This window comes from Teleopsis dalmanni, chromosome X, assembly GCF_002237135.1.
Source record: "Teleopsis dalmanni isolate 2A chromosome X, ASM223713v2, whole genome shotgun sequence".
Classification (NCBI taxonomy): Eukaryota; Metazoa; Arthropoda; class Insecta; order Diptera; family Diopsidae; genus Teleopsis; species Teleopsis dalmanni.
In genome coordinates, this window is record NC_051848.1 from 85,777,631 (window position 1) to 85,793,938 (window position 16,308).

Consider the following 16,308-nt stretch of genomic DNA (forward strand, 5'->3'; position numbering starts at 1 on the left):
TGGAAAATAAATCCTCAGAAACACTATAATATTTGCAATAAAATTTCGGATATACTCAGATAGTTTTTTTCTGTCTTATTAATTTGTGATAAAGTTTTGTAGAAGCTGCAATATTTAAGTCTTGATATTTATGAGATATGTTTAGTGAAATCTAACTATTTCAATATTTCCGCAATAAATCTTATAAAAATTTTTTACAATCTATATAAAAATTCAAAACTTATGTGCATTCTTGTCTTAGTAGGTATCTAAATCTACTAATACTAAATACGTTTTCAATCTCAAGGTTGTTTTAGTTAAATTCAGTAATGAGTTTTATATACTAAAACAATATTTCACAATTGTAGTGCCTAACAAAATTCAGTAAAACAAGAATTATACTTTATGAGTTAATTACTTAGAGAAATTTAATAATCATAATTATATAAATCAATTTTATATGTAGATATAGTAAAATCATATTTCTAGCGAACACTAATATTAATTAATTAAAGCATTTAAAATATTGTTCAATTAATTTAAGTGTAAACTTAAGTTTGATAATTTAATGAAATATCTTAATATGGGCTTGTTGTAATTTTTTGTTTACGAAAATTAAGTATTTAGTTCATTGAAAGAAAATTTTTGTGATTTGAAAGGTACATAAATAATTTGTATATATAATATATAAATATATTTACTTTATGCATATATATATATATATATATATATATATAATAGTTTGATTTTATGACAATCCATAATTGCGTATTCAAACTAAACAATTTTTATTATGACGGATGTAAGTTTCACAAATTAAAAACGCTCTTTATTGGGATGTATATATATATATATATGTTATACAATATATATGCTATGATTTAAAAAAAAAGATGCTAACATGCGTATCTGTAAAATGATTCGTATGATTCCGTATGCAATTGTGTTCAAAGTATACTCTGTGGTTGGCTACTTTCTGGAGTGCAAGTTTTTAGATTTGAATTAATGACATGAATATATGAAATTAGATACATGTAGTAGATATTTAATGGCATATAGCATATGGTAATTATCAAATCTTAATTAGATTAAAATTTATAATATGTAATAGTTGAGTACATTGAAAACAGTACATAATTACAAAAGTTGATTAATAATTATAATATTTGTACCTAAAGAGTATCCCATTGAATGTATATGTAATTAAAAATTTACCATAGATAATGAAATCCACTTAATTGATAAAGTATTTAAAATCGAAAAAAAAACAATGGAAAACACATCACAAGTTTTGAATTGTATCTAAGATACAAAATAAAAATTGAATAAATTTTTAGCAAAATTAAAATATAATTATTATATGCAATAATATAAAAATGCGAATAATGTAAAAAAATAATAATAAAAGAAACGAAAAAGTAGTATAATTAAAACCGTAAATAGTCTTTCTTTTAAATTTTTTAAATTATTATTACAAGTTAAAAAATTTTTCAGGAATCGTATTTTGTTATACTCTATTTGATTACAGGAAGTTAATTATCCATAAAGGATTATTTCCTAGCTGTTAGTTTAAGAACCAATATTTTTATTGTATTATTCACAATATTAAACACTTGTTAAACGTTCTATTTACTGTCATTGTTCTAGCTTGGAAGAAACCGTTAATATATAAACAAATCTGTTACTATCAGCTAGTCTATAAGAAAAAATTGAGGTTTAGAGCATAAGGAGGACTCGATAAAATTATGAGGCCTTAGTAACCAGCTCTCATGATTTATTTAATAATTCTATATACTTTTCATACTGATCAGCAAAGGTGGTGTATTCAAGATTGATTCCCCCCGTTGATAATACAATCTACCTATAGTACACTGCAAGAAGTCTGCTGCTTTGTTGGTATGTGCTGCAATAAATAACACATTGAGGTTTAAAGCATAAAGAGGACTCGATAAAATTATGAGGCCTTAGTAAACAGCTCTCATGATTTACTTAATAATTCAATATACTTTTCATACTGATCAGTAAAGGTGGTGTATTCAAGATTGATTCCCCCCGTTGACAAAACAATCTACATTTAGTACACTGCAAGAAGTCTGCTGCTTTGTTGGCATGTGCTGCAATAAATCGGATGAGGCGATGTACATATATATGTATAGGTATTATTTTATTTATAAGCTTCATGTACGAGTGTTCAATTATTTTTGTTGCACATGCTGCCTACTGTATTTGAAAAAAATTTTGGGAAATTCTTTAAATGATTTTGTGTAGAAAATTCATAGCAAAACAAACTTATGAAAACGAATAATACTTTTATTTATAGAATATATATATTTTTCTTATATATATATAGGTAATTACATACATACATATACATAAATAGTTTCGGTTGAGGTAGACGATATCTGCGCAAAACGCAACATTGCAGTTCAGTGCATTTTCTCTTGAAATTGTGCAGCTTTTGCATATATCACCCGAATTAAGCGGAATATATTTTGCAATTATGAAACATCTCAAAACTTAAAATTTAATAGAAAAACAAACAAAAATGCTTTTGATAAAATTAATCCTACTAGTTTTGACGACCGGATTTGTCGCAGGACGGGAACAATTTTTCATTGGTAGGTTTATGGATATATTTGTTTCTCTACATATATATATAAAAATATATATAAAATATTAATAATTATAATATATATAATTTCATGTACCTTAGGTGCAATATTTTCATCCGACAACCATGAAGCAGAAATAGCATTTCACACAGCTATTGAACGCGTTAATATATATGATCGAAATGTGGAGCTGGTGCCAATTGTGGAATATGTAAATGCGGATGATAGCTTCATTATAGAAAAAACGGGTATTGAAAATGTAATTCTAATTTTAATTAGAATATTGATTAATTAAATATTTTCTGAATATTTAAGTTTGTGGTTTAATATCGAAAGGTGTGATTGCGCTGTTTGGACCAAACAATGGAGGCAGTTCAGGTGTGTAGTATAAATTATAAAAGAAGGCCAGGTTTCCACGTCAAATAATATATTCTCTACTGTGAGGAATTTTTAAATGAATATAATAATTTCAAATGTAAAAATTATATAATTAGTTGATCCTGAACTACAATATATGCGTATATATGGCAAAACTTTTGAAGCTTTCTCCAACCCAGTTGGGATGAGCAGACGAACTTGAATATCGACTGCTCCAACTATATCAGGATCTTTGAACACATTTTCAAAATAGATACGTCCAATTTGTTGCTAATTGCTAATTGTTTAGTGGTGTGGACGATGAATATATCTTTAAAGAAAATTTGTGCAATAGTACAAAACATTTTGTTATAGCTAAGTTCTATTTATACTCTATAAAGACGTTGGAAATCATATAATGTATACATATAAAAACCATTCGCTTTTACGGTATTCAAAATTTTATCTTGATATAATTATATAGGAAGCGTCCGTCTTATTCGGCATAAATGCGGGAAATGATTGCTTCAAGAAATGTTGCAAGTCATATGGGAATGGGGCGTATCTTTAATATATTCTAATATCTTAGTTTATTTTTTGGAAATTTTTCATTTTTTATTGCTGAAAATCTAATCAAAGTTTTTGTAAATATTTCTTAGTTAATTTTTCATGTTTTAATCCCTTATTATCGTACAGAGATATTCTGCTCAACGCCTTTCATAGTTTTTAGTTTTCCAGGTTCTTCTTTTTGACAAAGAATTTTAGTAAAGACAACTGTTGTAACAGCTCTTTTCATACTTTATTTTGAGTTATGGGGTTTTAAATTTGGTTACTTTTTCATTAAAACCGTTAATAACAATTAGGCATATCATCTGGTTCTCAAATCGGCGTGCCCAGAAAATCGGAATCGCGTCCGATTTTTTTTATTTAATACACGATTTTCTGACAATCATAATTCGACGTCAGCTAACAAATGAATTTGAGAATTATTATTGAAAACATCAGTAGTGATTTTTTCCATTAAATTTTCAAAAAAATTTATTTTCTGATATGAATGAAAATTATCCAATAAAACAAACTTTAAACTACCATAATTTCCGAATCCATTAAAGTTAAAGGACGTATTGAATAATAAATTAGACTTAATTTAATAAACTATAAAAATAATGCAAGTTACGTGGAATATAGCCACTTTTCGGATGTAAATGGATTTTTGGCAGCATTTTCTTTCGGTAGAGGTCTCCTAATCACTTTGTATCTAAGTAACTATTGAAAATGTACCCCATTTTCATATGATTTCTTTCGTTTCTTGAAAAAAAATCAGATAATTTTTTTGTTTCATTAGAGTAATAATACGTTTTTTACAGAAATCATTGCATCAATTTGTAACACTCTTGATCTACCACATATTATATATGATTGGACGCCCAGTGAAGCAATTTCCGATCGAGAGCATTCAACAATGACATTAAATGTTTATCCAGATAATCTACAATTTGCTCGTGGGATTGCCGAAATTGTGCAAAGTTTTGGTTGGAGGAGTTTTACTGTTGTTTATGAGTCCGAAAACGGTGAGTATGGAATAAATAAAAAAATGTACATAGGGTTATTTGAGGTAGTGGTTTTCTGTAAATAAATCGATGATAATGAATAGTTTGTCCTAAAAATTAAATTTCAGAACAACTATATGCTATATGCAGAAGTCATTATAAATGTGAAGTAAAGAATTGAACGTACCCGTGTGATGCGACCTTACAATAAATATGTTTTTACCAGAAAATAAAGTCCTAATTGATCCGAGCCGAAAACGAAATTTCAGAATGTCAAAATGTCATTTGTCAAAGAGCTGTCGATGTTGCGATTATAAAAGACTTTCTTTCCTTTTCTTTTTACCCTTACGTTTTCACGTTTTTCAAGTTAACTTTATTAGAATTATTATGACCAAGGTAATATAAAATGACCAAGATTGAATTCTTCCTTTTTTTCTTCTGCAATTAGTAAAGTTTTGATGTCATCACAATTAGTACATTTTCATCATTACTTCTAATAAAAAACTAACAGAGTAAATATTTCATTTGTGATTTCGATTATAAATGCTGGCCTTTAGCCCAATATATTTATATATATTTGTTGTTGTTGTTGTGATTTGAGTTAGTGCTATTGTGCACTTTTACTCTATTGTGGCTGGGGGCTTATCCTTGCCCCACACTAAACTTTAGCTATACTAGAAACATTATCATTTATTTATTTTCTAACTGATGACGGAGCGTAGATCAGCATATCTTCCTGTGCGTCCTGAGGTGGACTTAAGGTTTGTTAGAGCGGGGTTGGACAACGTATCAACTTCTGTAAATAATTTTAGGGCTCTGTCCTTGATATACTTTTTCACTGAGTCGATTCTTTGATCTCTTTGCATTTAGATTTAATTTAAATCTATTCCAATGACAGTTCTGATTATTTCCGTATTTAGTGTTCTAATACGTACATTTAATATGTATTATGTATATATATATATATATATTGACTGTTTGGGTGAAACATGTGTATTCCTAAAATTGATTATGTTTCTTAGCTTTTCGACGTCTACCCTGCCTAATATTATATCAAATAAATGCATATATAAGTTAAAGACAGTTATTTCAAAAAATTTTAAATAATTTGACATGATTTTACACTGACTACTTCTTGTTGTTTGACTGTACTTCAAAACTGGCTGTTCCAAATATAATAATATATAGTTAGCATTTTAGATCTTTATAGTTTTGGTATATAAGTTATATTTAGATTTCACTTAAAATTACTTTGAGTGTTACATATATAGAATTACAACAACTACAAGATGTTCTGCAAATATCCGAACCTGATGGTAATCCTATAACTATTTTACAATTGGGCACTGATTTGGATTATAGGCCATTTTTAAAAAGCATAAAATTATCAACGGATAGTTGTTTAATACTACATGTCTCAATTGAAAAAATACTGAATATACTACGCCAGGCGAACGAGTTGAAAATGCTCGGCGAGTATCAGGTAAGATTGACTTCTCCCGATGTTGTGAAAAATGTTGCAATAGGTTTTAGTATTGCAATTTCATAGAGCATATTTTTGCCTCAACTGGATGCTCACACTTTGGATCTGCAAGAACTAGAGTTGGTAAGTGCCAATATTACCACTGTACGTCTAATGGATCCGACTGATTTTCATGTTAAAAATGTTGTGCACGATTGGGAAGAGCGGGAAAAGCGAGAAAGTCGGTATTATCGTGTATTGCCTGAAAAAGTTAAGGTTTGTGATATAATTTTATTATACATATTGATTAAAATTTTGTGACTTGTTTTATTGCAGACAAATATGATTCTTATCAATGATGCAGTTTGGATATTTTCTAAAGGTCTTACTGAATTGGGTATTACTGAAAAATTACGTACACCTAATATTGAATGCCATAAATCTCGACAATGGGCTCTCGGTAGAAGAATTATTGAGTTTATGAGAGCGGTAAATATAAATAATAATAATATAGGTTATAATAATACCACATAAATGGCACAATGAAATGCTTATCAAGAGTTTGTTCTATATTTAAAGCGCTCTGAAGAAGCAGCTACAGGTCGTATTGATTTCAATGAGCATGGTGAACGCAGTTACTTTACTTTGCGTTGTATGGAATTATCGTCAACAGGTTTTTTGGATTTAGCTACTTGGGATCCAGTAAATAGAGTTGAATTACTAACTAACGAAGCTGCAACTGCCAAACGGCTAGGAGAAAAAATATCTAATAAAACATTTATAATAACATCCAGAATTGGTGCTCCGTTTTTATCTGAAAGGTTATAATTAACAACAAATGCGTACTAAAATAATGTTTAAAATTGATTTTTACTGCAGAGAACCACAAGAAGGTGAAACTTTAGAAGGTAACGCACGTTATGAAGGTTATTCAATGGATCTTATTGATGCTATTGCTAAGCTTTTGAAGTTTAAGTATGAATTTCATTTAACTCCGGATAAGAAATATGGCAGTTTAAATAAACAAACGAAGCAGTGGGATGGGTTGGTTAAACAATTATTGGATGGTGTAAGTTAATTAATTTCAGTTGTATCAATAATTTTAGCCGGAGTGTTTTTTGATTCACATAGAATGCTGATCTTGGTATATGCGATCTTACCATGACCTCATCACGTCGTATGGCAGTCGATTTCACACCTCCATTTATGACTTTGGGAATAAGTATCTTGTACAAAAAACCATCCATTCCTGATACCGATCTCTTTTCGTTTCTTTTACCATTTTCTTTGGATGTGTGGATATATATGGCTACCGCATCTTTGTTTATATCCTTGCTACTTTTAGCGTTATCGCGGATGGCACCGGATGATTGGGAAAATCCACATCCATGCAAAGAACCGGAAGAAGTAGAAAATGTATGGTGCATAACAAATACAACTTGGCTGACGATGGGTTCGCTTATGGGTCAGGGATGTGATCTATTACCAAAGTAATTAAAGAAGAGAGAGTAAATAACAATAATGAGGCTGTGAAGTTAAACTTCGCGACATGAAATCATTATTTTTAGAAGGGCTGGTTGGTTTTGTTTTCCAAACAAACCAATATAAGATAATGAGCATTGAAATTGGGCATTTAATAAAGTGATAGTGCCCTGAAATAATATAAATTATTTAAAAAATATATCATGTTGTACACACATTAAATGCCCTTCTTTTAGTTTCCGTTAATCATTCTAAAACTTCTGTTTGTTTTGAATTTGAAATTTTAGAGCTGCCTCGACTCGTTTAGTCACTGGCATGTGGTGGTTTTTTGCACTAATGATGTTAAACTCTTACACTGCAAACTTGGCGGCCTTCTTAACCATGTCACGTATGGAAAGCTCGATTAATAGCGCAGAGGACTTGGCGGCGCAGAATAAAATAAAATACGGTGCTGTATTAGGAGGCAGTACATTGTCATTTTTTAAGGTATCATTTAGTGATTACTTTATAAATGGACTATATAACCCCAAAAAATTAAGTGAATATGAATAATATAATGAATATGACATTCAACAGGAATCCAATTTTAGCACCTTTCAACGTATGTGGGCTTCTATGGACTCAGCCACACCTTCAGTGTTCACAAAAAGTAATGACGAAGGTGTGGAACGTGTTATGAAAGGCAAAGGACTTTACGCTTTTCTTATGGAATCTACCACCTTAGAATATATAATTGAGCGAAAGTGTGAACTTATGCAAGTTGGTGGCTGGTTGGATTATAAAACTTATGGTATAGCTATGCCATTCAGTAAGTTCTTTATTATTTTGCATAAAAAGTGAAATTATTAAAATTTTCTTTATAATAGATTCCCCGTATCGCAAGGAAATAAGTGGTGCAGTATTGAAATTAGGAGAAAGTGGTACACTTGCTGAATTGAAGCGTAAATGGTGGAAAGAAATGCATGGAGGAGGAAGCTGTACACAAACTTCGAAAGCAAATGTGGATACACCGGAACTGGAAATGGAAAATGTGGGTGGAGTATTTCTTGTACTAGGCATAGGTTTACTTTCTGCTATTGCAATTGGAGTTGTAGAATTTCTATGGAATGTCAAAGCTGTGGCAATCGAGGAAAAAGTATTTAGTCCGTTAAATATTTTAAAAAATAATTTTTTACAATATTTCATAGATTTCCTTGGGCGAAGCTCTCAAGTTAGAGACTTTGTTTGCGCTTAAAGTTTGGATTGTTACTAAACCAGTGCGCGGTAGTTCTGACAACTCGAGCTCCTCCAGCAGTTCTTCGAAAAGTTCTTCAAAGTCACTTGGATTGTCTACCACACATAGTTTAAAGAGCATTAAAAGCTCAGCAGAGGGGCAACTGAGTGTACACGACAGGCTGCGTAAAATCAGTTCAATGTTTTCCCTCAAATCATTTCGATCTGAACGCATTGATGGCGATACGAACTCAGAAAAACACGATACTTCACAAATAGACAAGGGAACGCAAATGAGTATGTCAAATGAGAAAAAGCATCATCAACATCAAAATAATCAATAAGATAATCACAGTCGCCATAGCAAATTTAAAGCTGAATTTGAAATGTTATTAAATATTAAGAAAATTGTCTATATATGATAATAATACCATAATGCCTTACTGATAGAGTATGTGGCACAATTTTTTATTTTATTTAATCGAAAAATAATATTGAGAGCAAACATGTCAATATGCTTAAATACTGATTTCAGAATGCAATAAAATACTTTTTACAAGCACTTAAATGGTAATATAATTATTATAATATTTAATGCTTTCCGGTACGAAATTCTAAGAAGTAAGAAGGTCATTAGAAGTTCTGGTAGTATGATAAAGAGAAAATTAGAATCTTGAAAGTTATTATGTTGAATTTTTTATTTTTGCAGTCCATAGCTTATAGGTAATAGATAGCCTTCAGTGATCACATATATTTCCAAAGTTGTAAATAATTGCAATCTTACATATTTCGTATATATAGAAAATGTTACTGATATTATAATATTTGATGTATTTCTAACTAATACTATTGATGGATTTCTTTTGGTAGATTTCTTTTGTAATTATATCTTATATATAGAAATGTATATACATTGTTTTGATTGTCGTCATTACATTTATACCATGCAAACCGTTGAAGTTGAAGTTACTAAATTAAATTATAATTACTTTAAGTAAACATAAGAAAACTAAATATGATCTAGATTCTAAAGTGGAACCTGCAGTATTGCTAATATATAAGATATCAAACTGTGTTCACTTTACGAAAGACGGGTATAGATTTCATTTTGGTTTTTTCTGATTTCATCATTTCAATCAGTATCCTTGGGAAAGTTTTCTTTAATACCAGGTGTACCGGTATGAAGTGAGCGTAAAGATACAAATGTTCCGACAGGGAACATTTGTTGTGAATGAACCTTTATTATTTTTTTGTTTGTTTGCTATGACATGTGTGAAATATATTTAGTATACATTAAGTCATTGAACAGACAACATCATATTTTTTCATCGTGTTAAAAATGTTGAATTTTGTACCAGAAAGTGATGATTTGCGGAAAGCATTGATTGTTTGTTTTCATTTGAAGAAAATCGGTGCAGAGTCGCATCGAATGCTTGTCGAGGCATATGGTGATCATGCTCTATCAGAAGCAACATGCAAAAGATGGTTTCAACGGTTCAGAAATAATGATTTTGATGGGAGAAATGAAGAACGTGGAAGACCGCCAAAAAGTTTGAAGACGCCGAATTGTAAACGATATTGGATGGAGATGACACTTTGGGTCAAAAGCAAATGGCAGAAATGTTAAATGTTGCACAACAAACAATTTAACAAATTCTGACCGTTTAAAAGCTATGGGAAAGATCCAAAAGTGTGGAAAATGGGTGCCACATGAATTGAATGAAACACAGATGGAAAACCGAAAAAACACTTGTGAAATTTTGCTTCAAAGACACGAAAGAAAATCGGTTTTGCATCGGATTGTTACTGGCGATGAAAAATGGATTTATTTTAAGAATCCTAAACGGAAAAAATCATGGGTTAATCCGGGACAACCATCAACATCGACTGCAAAACCAGATCGATTCGGCAAGAAGACAATGCTGTGTGTTTGGTGGGACCAGAAAGGTGTGGTGTACCATGAGCTCCTAAAACCTGGTGAAACCGTCAATGCTGGTCGCTATGAACAACAAATGATAAATTTGAACCATGCATTGATCGAGAAACGACCAGAATGGGCCAGAAGACACGGCAAGGTAATTCTGTTCCATGACAATGCACCTGCACACATAGCAAAACGGGTTCAAGATGCAATCAAAACACTTGGCTGGGAGCTGCTACCCCACCCGCCGTATTCATCAGACTTGGCTCCTTCCGACTACCATTTGTTTTCATCGATGGGACACGCATTGGCTGAGCAGCACTTTGATTCCTACGAGGAGGTCGAAAATTGGGTTTGCTTTACCATATATCATCTAAATGCAATAATTAAAACTTTATACTATTTACTTGGTTGCAGTAATTTTAGATTCTTGTAATTTCTTTGAGCTGTCTTTGAGATGTAAGGAAAAGAAAAATATATCTGTACCTCTTACCTCTAGATTAAAGCTCTTTAAAGAATATATCAGCTAACACTTATACCGTGCAATGCTTAATTCTATGGTTATTATTATTATAATTATATTTTATTTTATATTTTATTTTACTATTATTATTATATGGTGGTCGTAAACGCACCATCAAAATTCTTTTTCCTATCACAATGGCTGACGATAAGTCTGCAACTTCGAGCGTGCAATGGCTATTGAAAATAATAATAATATAATAATACGCCTTGCTCGACGTCTATGATTTCGAGCAGCCTCTTATACTGGGCATAGGCTGTCTATAACCCGCTTCCACCTTTCGCGCCGTAACGCTACGTCCTTTATATCTGTAATGTTGCTTATGTTTCTTCCTAGGGGTTGCAAAATGGTGTTTATTTCAGTCAACGTTGACCTTCTCCATGTTGTTTTTGGACGGCCTCTTCCTCTACTACCTTGCGGGTTGTATACCAATGCCTGTTGACAAATTTCGGTGGGAGCTTTTCGAAGTGTATGTCCGATCCATCGAAATTTTCTTTTACGAATTTTAAGATTGACATCTCTAACATTTGTTTTGGTCCAAAGATCGTGATTTGATATTCTGTTTGGCCAGAAGATACGTAAAATTCTGCGGAGACAGCGGTTAACAAATACTCTCAGCTTACTTTGTATGTTTTCTGTAAGAAACCAGGTTTCGCAACCATACAGGAGAACTGAAAGAACGCATGCTTTAAAGATTTTTATCTTTGTGCTCAAACTATAAGTATTGGAGCTCCACACTTTACGAAGCCTTGTAAAAGCACCAAGGGCTTTCTTTATTCTACTTATCATATCTTGCGCTGTACCTCCATTTTCAGACACAATACTCCCTAGATACTGGAATTCATTTACGCGCTCAATAGTCTCCGTTTCCAACTTCAAAGGTTCGTCAATTCGATTGTTTATTTGAGCTTCTTTTGTTTTCTGTGCATTGATTTTTAGTCCGACTTTGCACGACTCTAAAGATAGGTCAGTTAAGTTTAAGTTTCTGTTGCATATCATCAAGACGATGTGACAACTCGCATTTGTCGTCAGCATAGTCCAAACACTCTAGCCTAGTGTTCGGTGACAGTGGGTTCCATACAATTCCTCGTAGAAACAGCAGTGGGGAAAGGACGCATCCTTGACGTACGCCAGAAATTGTACAAAAGGGCTCAGACAGTTTGTTGTTTGCTCTGGTCGAAGTAGTACTTCAACAACTTTTACCATTCTTTCTAGAATAATTTTCATAAATATTTTCATCACAGAACTTAGAACCGTAATGCCGCGCCAGTTTTTACAGTCACTTAGGTCTCCTTTCTTGGGTATTTTGATTACAATGCCATGAAGCCAGTCAGAAGGATAAGTTTCTGTTTCCCAAATAGTTTTGAAGAGCGGGTATAAGATATCCGTTGTTAGTTGCAAATCAACTTTCAACGCTTCGGCCGGGATATTGTCAAGACCTGCAGCTTTTCCGTTTTTCAGCAGTTTTATTGCATTAGTTATTTCTCTTTTTGAGGGATGATCAACCCTAATCGGTAACTCATTTACGTTGTCATTTTGCGTTATCACGATACCTTCGCGTTCTAGGTTCAATATTTGAATAAAATGTTGACGCCATCGGTTTAGCTGATCATTTATGTTTGTTAATAGCTCACCAGAGAGATTCTTGACAGGTAGTGTTCTTTTGACGCTCTCGCCTGTTAGTTTCTTTGTTATATCAAAGAGACTTTTCATATTATTTGACGCCTCTGCATTTTCCGCTTCATTTGCCATTTTGTTAGAGAATTCTTTCTTATCGTCCCGAATTGTCCTTTTGACAAGTTTGTCCAGATGTGTGTACTCCGTTTGGGCTCTCTTTCGATCATTAGGCTTCTTCATGGCATTTATTTCATTTTTAAGTTTTGCTCGTTTTTAGCATTATCCAAGTTTGTGCTGAGATGAAATCGTCTTTGGTATTATTTGACGCTCTACCTAAAGTTTCCATACAGGTTTCATTAATAGCCATTTTTATTTTGTTCCAGCAATGTTGGGGATTTACGTTGTCAGTAGCAGCAGACACTTTTTCAGGGATGAAACGTGAAAAATTTTGCTTTATATTTGGTATTTTCAATTTAGAGACCTTGTATTTAATTCTGCTACAGTTAACCGCCTTCGTAATTCTTATTGGGTTCACTAGTATTTTTCCAACTAATAGGTGGTGATCGGAGCTGATATCGGCACCTCGTTTATTTCTTACATCAATTAAACAGTTACTCCACTTTGCCGTAACACAAATATGGTCTATTTGATTTTGTGTTCTCATATCAGGTGATACCCAAGTTACTTTATGTATTGTTTTATGCGGGAAAAGTGTGCCTCCAATTTTGAGTTCATTCATACCACATAGCTCTACAAGGCGTTCGCCATTGTCATTCATGTCACCAAGGCCATGTTTCCCAATGATGTGCTCTAAATTTTCATTTACTTCTCCAATTTTAGCATTAAGGTCGCCCATCACAATTTTTAAAATAAATTGAAAATAATAACAACAAAAATTTTATTTAATTTATTGAAATTTGGTTGACCATACAACGCTGTTTCGAGTATTGCCAAGTACTCATCGTCAGTAGTCTTAGGAAATATTCAAATTTCTTTATTAATTTATAGTCCGTATATAATTTGTTTGGACTGCAAGTGTCAAGCTTAGAACTCGCGATGACCAATCTTATTTTTCAACAAGTAGCCTAGGCTGCACAAACTTTGAGTGCTGAAGTTTCAGGATTTTGGCACTTTTTTGCTTTCTAAGTGACACTGACCAAAGCACTTGCTGTGCCTTTTTATAAAGTCGAACGAGCTTATAAGCTATAGCTTTAATTGAAAACACAAGTTCAACGAATTGAATTCATTTCTATTTGAATTCTTCTAATTTTTAAATAGTTTCTTCTCGTCAAATATTAATGTTCTGTGTATAATAGCAAATTGAACTGAAAGGACATTGCAGGAAATTCATCACTAATGAAATGACTCTTACGATATTGTGTCATGGGCAGATTAAGAATAACAGTAAAAGGTGAATCAGTATAGCTAGTAATCGCCAAACTATTAAACGCAAAACAACATGGTAAGTCCTGACCACAAATAGGTAGAAAATTTTGGACTCATGGGTATTTTGCCAACTATCTTTGTAGACACATTTTTAAGCGGCCATATCTCAAGCTATGTAAATTATTGACATTTAAAATTTGTTCCATTTTAAAAATAATTGATTGAACCTTTTAATCCTTTCAATTTCAAAATAGTTCAAACAATTAAGTAGTACGTAACTGGTTTTTCTAAAAATTCAAGACACAATTCCCAAATGCTACAAAGCATTAATAACTGTAGCTTAAAAATTGCTTCAGATTCACTAAGCTACCCATCTGTAGGAAAACATGTAACCGATGCGGTTTTAAACTTTTCCGAATGTAATGAAAACAGATACACAATGACTGGGAAAAAGATTACGAAGTCGTGAAAATTGATGGAAAAAGGACACAAATGTAAAAATGTCTCATTCTAAGTAATCTGATGGAGCTTTCAAACTCACATCAAAAGCATTTACTGCATTTACTGTACTAGTGCACTACAGATCCGATAAATGACTATAAAGATTGGCTACACCGCATGATTTGCGGTAATTTACGCACAGGATTTTTTTTTGAACCGGCGTTAAATATCCTGGAACTACAAATTAACAACTTCAGGATTACAACTTCTTTGATTACATCATTAAAACTATTACATATAAACAAAGGGTTCGTCAAAACAGAATCATATTTAAAAGTTTGACGTCTTCAGTAGACGAATAGTTCCGATAGTGTACAGCTCGTATAGAATTAATGAAGTTTTGTTAATTCATCAATATAGAAAAAGGTTCACAAGGCGTGTCGTAATGAACCTTTTTGAAATTAGTACCTCAGATTTTTTAAAATTCGTGATTTAAAACAAAAGATGATGTGGAACTAATTTAAAATGTTTTATTTCCATGTCTACCTAGTATAGTGATACATTCAATTCAGAAATAGAAAATAAACATTTTGTCGTTTTTTGTAGAAAATTATTTCAATTTGTTTTAAATACGTCTAGAAACCTCATTGGAAATAGTTTTTTTTTTTAAGTAAATACCTCATTGGAAATAGTTTTTTTTTTTAAGTAAATACCAAAGAACACATTTCAAAGAACGGAAACTCCGCCCACTTCTACCGTAATATAAAGAAATTACTGAAAAAAATTATTTTTTTAACATTTTGGCACACCGGATTGAATATATATGATCTTACTACGATAACATCAAATTACTCTCTTTTGGGGTTTTAATAATATAAAAAATTCTTTTTTGAACGGGATATGGTTATGCGTAATAACATACAGTATGTAAATACCTTAAATCTATGGTATATCAAGACCATGATGCCTGATACTTTATCACATCCTCCTCGAGGTGAACCTGTTTTTCATGTTAACTATCGCGTCGACATAGCAAAAGATCATGGATCTAGAGAAAAACTCGATAAAACCTGTAATCTTCGGTATTATTCAACCCGCGCCCATGAGACAAATTGCACTAAGTTAGTGTGTATTTAAATGAATATCTCCTGATAACTGGCGCTCTTCGGTTGTAATTTACCCTTGTGTGGGTATAGCTGTTCTCTGTCTGGATGGACTTTCCTTTTCTCCGCAACTCGTGGGTTTAAAGTTTGAATGAACCTAAAAACAAAAATTCTTCAATAGGGGAGGGTTCGGCTATACAGAGCTCCAAACTTTCGGTCAGGCAAACCGTTGAATAGGTGTTATAAAAAAAATATAGAAATATTTTGGTTACATCTGAATTTATACTATAGATTAAACTGCACCACTGCAAAGCTGCGCCCACCAGCTTGCTGCATTGTCTCTTCAATAACAAGAGCCATGGGTTTATAGGGATAATATAATATATTATATTTTTATAATAAAAATAAAAATTGTTTGATACATGCCTTTTTTTTACTGAAAAATAGGGTGTATTTGTTTGGTGTTAAATAAAGCATAAACTAATTTAAGTTACATCCGGACATACAAAGGCTTTATTCGTTACCTTCAAGAAATAAAGTGCAATAAAATTTACATCGAAATAATATATAAATACTTATCTGGAATTATTCCCCAGCAGGCTCACCTACATCATATTTTTATATTTTCATGTTCCTATAAAAGAATTTATTAAATGCAATTAT

The 16,308-nt window shown here is 31.9% G+C and overlaps 1 protein-coding gene across 1 annotated transcript; it reads left to right on the top strand.

Moving 5' to 3' along the window:
* The first annotated feature begins 2,416 nt into the window (after positions 1–2,416).
* Positions 2,417–9,205, top strand: LOC119690252 (glutamate receptor ionotropic, kainate 2). The gene is made up of 14 exons (XM_038105271.1): positions 2,417–2,597; positions 2,693–2,839; positions 2,907–2,969; positions 4,316–4,519; positions 5,770–5,981; positions 6,048–6,236; positions 6,297–6,449; positions 6,540–6,781; positions 6,840–7,029; positions 7,092–7,450; positions 7,730–7,928; positions 8,019–8,250; positions 8,309–8,577; positions 8,630–9,205. The coding sequence occupies exons 1-14, from the start codon at positions 2,525–2,527 to the stop codon at positions 8,996–8,998; spliced, it is 2,901 nt and encodes a 966-aa protein (XP_037961199.1). The 5' UTR covers positions 2,417–2,524; the 3' UTR covers positions 8,999–9,205.
* Positions 9,206–16,308: the final 7,103 nt, after the last annotated feature.